The following is an 8,022-nucleotide window of genomic DNA, read 5'->3' on the forward strand; positions in this document are numbered from 1 at the left end:
AGGAAGAAGTAAAACTATCTATATTCAGAGATTATATGATTGACTTTTTTGATTCCTAAGGAATCTACAAAAATTTTTATCAAAATGATAGTACATTGAGCAAGGTTATAGGATGAAATGTGAATATATTAAAATCAATTATATTTCTATATACTACCAACAAACAATTGGACAATGAAGTATTAAAAATAGCATTAATAACAGCATAAAATATGAAATAATTAGGGATATATTTACTGAATCAAATGCAGGACTTTGCACGGAAATCTACAAAGTATTTCTGAGAAAAACTAAATATGATCTATTATAAATAAATAGAGAGATACAGAGTTTTCACAGATTGGAGGATTCAATACTGTTAAGATACCAATTTTCATCTATAGATTCATCTATAGATTTTATGTAATATGAACTAAAATCCCATGAAGCTTCTTTATAGAAATTGAAAAGATCATTCTAAAATGTCTATGAAAATGCAAAAAACTTCAAATAGTCAAAAACATTTTTTAAGAAGAAGATCAAAGTTGGATAATTTACTTTACAGCTACATTAATCAGAACAACATGGAATTGGTGAAAGAATACATGTGTAAGTCAATGAAACAGAGTAAATGAAATAGAGCTCCCAAAATACACCCACATATATAAGGTCTATTGATTCTCAACAAAAATGTAGAAGTAACTCAATGGAAGAAAGAATAATATTTTCAACAAATTGTGTTGAAACAAGTGGACATCCACGTGGAAGAAAAGAACCTTGACCCTTACTCACATTATCCACAAAAAATTAGCTCTAAGTATATCAAAGGTGTAAATATGAATGCTAACTTTTTAAAGAAAACCCAGAGAAAATCTTAACTTCTGATTGGGTAAAGTTTTCTTAGGTGGGATACCAAAAGTCTGACCCATAAAAGATAAAGATTGATAAACTGAACTTCATCTAAATTAAATTCTTCTTTTCTTTGAAAGACACTATCAAAGAAAGCAAACAGAAAGGCCACAGAATAGGAGAAAATATTCTCATTACATATATTTTATAAAGGATTTGTATCTAAAATATATAGAGAACTCATATCTCAATAAAAAAGACTAAGAATGCAATTTAAAAATGGGAAAAATTTTATATATTCAAAAAGAAGATAAGAATGGCCAGTAGGCAAATGAAATACATTTACATATCATCAGGAAAGTACAAATTCAAACCTCATGACATACCACTGCACGCCCACCAGGATTGATGGGGGGGATGTGGAAGAGCACTTATGCATTGCTGGTGAAATGTAAAATTCTTCAATTACTTTGGAAAATATTTTAGCAGTTCCTTATAAAGCTAAACATGCACTCTATGATTCAGCCATTCACACCTAGGTATTTACCTAAGAGAAATGAAACCATATGTCCACACAAAGACTTGTACATGATTTTGTATTCATAATGGCCCAAACTAGAAAGGTCCATCAACAGATGAATGGATAAACAAATTGTGGAATAAACACACAATGGAATGCTACCCAGCAGTAAAACAAACTATGGATCTGCAACAAGGACGGATGTCAGAAACATTATACTGAAAGAAAGAAGCCAGCCATAAAATAACATATACTGTGTAATGCCACTTATATGGCATGCTGGAACAGACAAAAAAAAAAATCTATAATGACAGGTTAGGTCAGTGCTTATCTGGATCCGGAATGGCATGTATGCTAAAGGGTTGAGATGGAATTTTGGGGATGATAGAAATGTACACTGGTCTACACATTTTTCAAAAATCATCTAATTATATATTTAACTTTTAATTTCACGTGTCATACTTCAAATTGATTGAGTTATTTTAAAGAGCTTTAAAATATATTATCAGAAACTTTAAAAAGGCAACTTGATTTTCTATATGTAAGGGGCAACTATGAACAAAACAGTTTGGTGAAGGCCTTTTGGTCAGCCCAAATGCACAAACATGGACTAGGTAAAGTGATCATGTGATGCTCTTCATCTATTCCCTCCCTTTCCTGCTTCCTACCTTAAGGACCCTGAAATGTTATTCTAGCCTGTTTAAAACCACTTTACTATGAATAAAATTGCATTCATCTCCTTTTTCTTCTGACATGAAAATTTATCCTTTGTAAGACCCCTAAAGCCTTTTTCTCTTTCTGTAGAAAATAAAGAACTGCATCAGTTATTTCCAGCTGATTTGGCTAATATGTTAGCACCACCTAGTAAAGATAAGAAAATATTCTTGATTTCAGGAATCCTGGCAAGAGAGTGGAAGGATAGGGTTACCTGTGGTTCAGGGCACATCCAACCCTCCAAGAAGGCTGTGGGAGGAGCTGAGACAGGAGGGCAGCCAAGGGTTGCACGCCCATCCTTTGTTGCTCATGTAGGTGCAAGTTGGCCAGCAACTGTGATGAGCTTCATGGACCAGTGTATCTTGATTATACCAGTGTACACTTACTGCAATGTTTCTCTTAGATTTTGCCTTCGTATTAAAAAAGACTGCATTTTAGGTGACACTTTTAGTGATTTGCCAATGGGTTTATGACTTAGCCTGTGTTCACCAGAAAACATATCCTGAGGCAAAACTGAAGTGCTCTTGCTTTTCTAGGGTGTGTAATACTGATGGAAACAGGAGTGAAGGAAAAGGGGATCCAGGAATGGAAGGAGAGGGAAAAGAAAGGAGTTACTATGGCATCTCAGGACATTTCATAGGGAGAAATAGAGGGAGAATCATTTATCCCCTGGCTCCCATCTTCTGTTCATCTAAGGTCCACCCCATGGATGGCAAACGCTACAGTAATTTCAGATTGCACATTTGTGAGTACTGAGTAGGTCCTGTTGCATTTGGACCTCATTGCTAACTGAGAAGCCTGAAGGTGGGAGGTGAGAGACAAGCAATGTGGACAGGTGGTGAGGGTTGTGGATTTGTTCCCATGTAAAGCTGATCTGAGCTCTTGCAGAATTGCATGGTGAAGCAGGAACTGGAATGAAAAATAAGGCCAAGATACTCAGAGACTTGTTGAAGCCAAGATCTGAGGTGTTACATTGTTGGATGACAATAACATTTGTAATGTTGTTTTCAAGTTTTAGAACATATAAAATAGTAGAAAGGGGGATCATTCTTGCTATGTTGTTGGCTTTTCTCAAGCACCTTATTCTCACTGTTTGTTTTCTATAGCCACGATCCCCAACAGGGCATTTCTCTAAAAGAGGTACATGCAAACAGGAGAAATAGACTGAAACATGAATGTGGAGGGGAAGGTATGATAATGCAAATCTAAGTTTCCTGATAATTCCATTGCACACGAACAGGACACAGAGTACAAGTAGTTGTAAATAGACTTTTCCAGAAAATAATTAGGGAGCTAAATTTATCTCTTTATCTTAATACCAACCATTCAACTTCTGTGGTTACATTTTCTGTTCCAAAAATAAAATTGATTTTTTAAAAAAAGGCAATGCTATTTAAAATTTATGTCAGAAACATGCCAACTTGAGAACCAGGGCCTATATTTAGATATTTACCCATATAAAGTCTTGACAATAGAAAAGAAAACCTTAAGCTTTGTAGAAAAAGTAATTAATACAGAGAAGCAGTTACGTATAATTAACCATTCATTAGGTCCTGGAATGGCCCAAGGTAGTCTATCAAGCAGAAAATGGACTTGATTTGTAAGTGTTGTTGGTTGACCACAAGTAGGAATGTGTAATCATCTTCCTCAGTATTAGAAGTGTGAAGCACAGAGGACCATTCAGTAAAGAAAAATACATGACCTATGACTCTGGGTGAGCAGACATTCCTCAGGTACACAGTGGTGACATACAGGGCAGGGTGGACTGTGGTGCACATCGGTCTGTTTCTTGGCCAAGGTGCAGGAGGTTCTCTTCTAAGATGAGAACCAAAGGATGGGGGCCAGTCATAGCGAAAACGAGGTTCCTTGCCTTATACTAAGAACCACGGACAGCTCCAGGCTGCACCAGAAAAGGCACATTATTTTCCCATTCCTGGGATGATAGTCCAGTGTCTCCACGTCTGATTCGAACTCCAGCTTCCCGATAATAAAGCAAACGTACATATCCAGGCCTCTCTTTAACACTCATTATAAATTATTTATGTAAGTAGGGAGGGCCCAGTGCTCACATGAAATGTTCATGGGGTGAGAGTGAGAGAAATAGTTTAAAGAACCAATTTAAAAAATGGTTTTATATTGCATAAATAATTAATCGGGCCGCCATACAAGGGGCTGGATGACGGGTCAGGCGGGAAAGCCCGTGGGTGGGGGCAGGGGCGGGGATCCCCGCATCGCTGTTAGAATGCTCGGTGACTGTGGGGGAGAGCGGATCCCACCCAGGTTAGGTCAGAGGAGCAGCGCTATGTGCTCCGGGCTCCCGGCTCTCCTGCTGCCCATCTGGCTCTCCTGGACCCTGGGGACGCGAGGCTCAGAGCCCCGCAGGTGAGGTAGGGGCTTCCCCCGGGCTACGCAGCCTCCCTCTCTGCTCCGTAGCTCGCAGTCCCGCGGGCAGAGGCGCTCCGCTGCACTCGTGGGCTCGGCCTGAGCCGCAGCTGGGCGGGGGGTCGTAGCGAAGGGGTCGGGCCGGGGAGGGAGCGGGGGGAAGCGGAGAGCGTTTCCTTCGCGGTCTCTGCCCACGTCGCCGTCGCCGATGATCCTCTCCTTCCTGGGTCGCACGGAGCCCAGAGGAGCTGGCAGCGCCAGCCCTGCCCCGCGCCGCGCAGCCGCGGCTCCGGCTTGCTGTTCCCGGCCGGGCTTCGGGTCTCGCTCCGCAGCTGCCGAGGCAGGAGGCAGCGCTCGGCCTCCGGCTCGGCCTCCGGCTCGCTCTCTCCTCCCCCCTCCCCTAGCTTCCGCGCCCGCTGCTCCTCCTCTCCCCGCGCCCGCTCCTCCTCCTCCCCTCCCCCTCCCCCTGCGCCCTCCTCCGCTCCGGGCCAGCGCGGCGGCGGCGGCAGCAGCAGGAGCAGCCCCGGCTGCGGGTCGCGACGGCGGCGGGGCGCCCCCTCCCCCGTGCCGGGGCGCGGCGGAGGGATGTGGGGCTTTGCGGGAGGAAGGCTTTTCGGCATCTTCTCGGCCCCAGTGCTGGTGGCGGTGGTGTGCTGCGCCCAGAGGTAGGGTCGCGGGTGGGTTGACGGGAAGCGGGCCGGGCGCCGGGCAGGGCGCGCGGGTGTGCGCGCTGGGCGCTGGCGGGCGAGCCGCCGCCTGACCCCGCTCTCTCTGGCCCCTGTCCCTCCCGCAGCGTGAACGATCCTGGCAACATGTCCTTTGTGAAGGAGACGGTGGACAAGCTGTTGAAAGGCTACGACATTCGCCTAAGACCCGACTTCGGGGGTAAGTAGGGTGTGCTCGGCCGCTGCGGGCAGCGCGACCCACCGCGCTGGCGGCCTGGGTGGAGGAGGGAGGCGGGGGCCGCTTCCGCCGAGCTGCGGCTGGGTGGGGAGGGGGGCACTTCGCCTGCGCCCCCTCCTCGGGTAGCCCCCCCATCCTCAGAGCTGCTCTAGCCGGTGCCCGAGCCGGGCTGATCACCGTGTCGTGCGCTTCCCGCAGGTCCCCCGGTCTGCGTGGGGATGAACATCGACATCGCCAGCATAGACATGGTTTCCGAAGTCAACATGGTGAGTGCCTGCCCTCCCCAGGGCTGTCCCCGAGCCCCTGCCCCGCTGTCTGGGCCCACAGGCGTCCACAGTACCGGGCCAGAGGCCTCCTCGGCCGGGCTGAGCTTCCCGGGCCCGCAGAAGGAGCGGCGCTCCCGGGCGCAGGTCTCCTGTTCGCGAGGCTCCCTCCGCCCTCCTGAGTGCGCGGGGGTAATCGTTGGCGTCAGAGCCGCGCGGAGGGCGCACCCTTCCCGCCATAGGAAGGGGTCCTGGGCTCACCGGAGGCTGGGCTTTCACCGCCGCCCTGGTGCTGCCAGCTCCTCCCGCCGTCTGTCCCCTGGTCCTGCGGCTGCCCCAGTGCCTTCTCGCCTCCTTAGCAACAGGCGCCGGGGAGCGGGGGGAGGAGAGGAGAGTTGTGGGGGTGGCTCGTATTCTCGGTAAGAGCTGCTTAAGGGTTCCTTTGTTGTCTTTTGGAAAGAGGTGCTGGCCGCCGGAAAGCGCGGTGGGTCTGTGTGTTCCTGGCTGTCTCGGGTCAGTTTCCTTGGTGTCAGTGGCTTTTCCGAGGGCAGGCTCGTGACAGTGAAACCCGGTCCTCATCCACCAGGCTCTGTCAGAGGTGCTGACGGCCCGGGCGGCTCTGAGAACTGGAGGGCCTGGGCAGCTTACGGGCTTTCTCTGCTCGGAGAGGCGAAGGCGAGGGAACCAAGTGTCCCTTAGGGCTATGTTAACGGTGTTAACGGTGACGGGATTCAGTATTCTGACCTGTGGAAAGTGGAGGTCCGTGTCCCGAGGTGCGAAGTGGGTGTCATGGGTTTTGCTCAGGATCCTTTAAGACAACAGGCAATAAGGAGAAAAATGACCCCTTTCATTTGTTAATTGAGCTGAAATACCAGGGGATTTGGAAACGGGTTTAAGTTTCTGTTGAGTGACACTTTAGAAATTATAAGAATGAGAATTTGGAAAAAATATATTTTTTGGAAGAAATCGTTTGGCAACTTTTTTTCCCTAAAATATAACACCGAGAATATAATGAGGCATGGGATAGACTCGATAGATTTCTCAAGTCTGGTGGACATCAGAGCCACATGGGCAAACTTGTTTTAAATGCATACTCCCAGGCTCTGATTCTGATCCAGTGGTCTGGAGTGGAATCTTGGGGTCTCTGCATTTAAAACTAGTGCTCCAGGTTTTTTTTAAGCAGCTGTTTTGTGAACAATATTTTGAGAAACATTGCAATAACATAGAAATGTGGTTGTTTACAAATAAACTAAAACCATGATTTTTAAAAAGACTGTTTAACAAGATATACTTAAAAGTATATCCTAGTATGGATTTTGTAGAAAGAAATCTGACTACACGAAACTATATTTTTTATCAATTTTTTCACTCTTAACCTAAAGTTTAAAATGATAATGTGTGATTTAAAAAAAAAAAAGTACCTTTCTTTCAATGTATATCACTAAGGACATTTATATACAAGTGTTAATAGTAAATAAATAGTTAATAATAAAAGCGTTAGCAAGAAACAGACTTTACATACATTACACTAAAAACGTCACGTATATTTTACTTTTTGTAATTTTGTAAAAATAATTCTGTCAAAAATATGTTTTGTTTTATGACCTTAAGGAAACAAGTTAATATATTCAAGATTTACTCTGTAGTCTGTGATTTCCTTTATTGGCAACTGCACATTCTATAGAGAAGACAGTTTTGTACAGAAGTTAATCGAGTTATTTAGTGGATCTTTATGTCAAAAATTATATTGGATGTCAAATGATGGAGAGAATATACTGATGTGGCGCTTTAAGAACTCTGTATAGTACTAAAACAACCAGGGGAATGGGGAGAATGTCTTGTTGCAAATCATTGCACATTTTCTTTAAATTAATTTTTAAACTTAGTTATCCACTTGTTTAGACATCATGCTGATACTTAGTACCTTAAAAACTTCATAAGTAATTGCTTAATTCATGCACTATGAATTGAGGTGTCCCAATTTTCTCTGGACCCAATAATAGAAAGACAAATCGAGGATACAAGCCATTATATTGGATAATCTTTAAGTGCATATCCCAAAGCCAGTAATTATGCGTAATGTAGCCATAGTATACTTGTATGCTTTTTTTTTTGCATTCTCATGATGGAAATTTTTGTGGTTCTCTACACTAAGTTTATTATAAAGAAAAACTGGGGATTGATGGTATGGGAGATTGAAGGCCATTGGACAGATGTACTGACTAGCATCTGAAATATCTTCCACAAGTGGATTGGCAAAACCGTTCGCTAGAAAAATCTGATTTCCCTTAACTCGTGATCAGGATCATAGCTCATGATCATAGCTATGATATTTGATTTTTTTTAATTGAAGGAACTTCAAATATAGCAATGATTAAGTATCATTTTGGAGGTAACATTTTATAGGGAAAG

The 8,022-nt window shown here is 44.3% G+C and overlaps 1 protein-coding gene across 3 annotated transcripts in view; it reads left to right on the forward strand.

Moving 5' to 3' along the window:
- Positions 1-4,311: 4,311 nt before the first annotated feature.
- Positions 4,312-8,022, forward strand: part of GABRB3 (gamma-aminobutyric acid type A receptor subunit beta3) — a 225,224-nt gene continuing 221,513 nt past the window's right edge. Inside the window, exons 1-3 of one of the 3 annotated variants that reach the window (XM_007458429.1) lie at positions 4,312-4,444; positions 5,238-5,329; positions 5,546-5,613. In XM_007458429.1, coding sequence (XP_007458491.1) covers positions 4,365-4,444; positions 5,238-5,329; positions 5,546-5,613 — 240 coding nt within the window. In that variant the 5' untranslated portion in view covers positions 4,312-4,364. Of the gene's footprint in view, positions 4,445-4,983; positions 5,110-5,237; positions 5,330-5,545; positions 5,614-8,022 lie in introns of those variants that run through there. The other 2 variants (XM_007458428.1, XM_007458430.1) reach the window with 2 other exon arrangements.

This window comes from Lipotes vexillifer, unplaced genomic scaffold (genome assembly GCF_000442215.2).
Source record: "Lipotes vexillifer unplaced genomic scaffold, Lipotes_vexillifer_v1.1 scaffold391, whole genome shotgun sequence".
Lineage (NCBI taxonomy): Eukaryota > Metazoa > Chordata > Mammalia > Artiodactyla > Lipotidae > Lipotes > Lipotes vexillifer.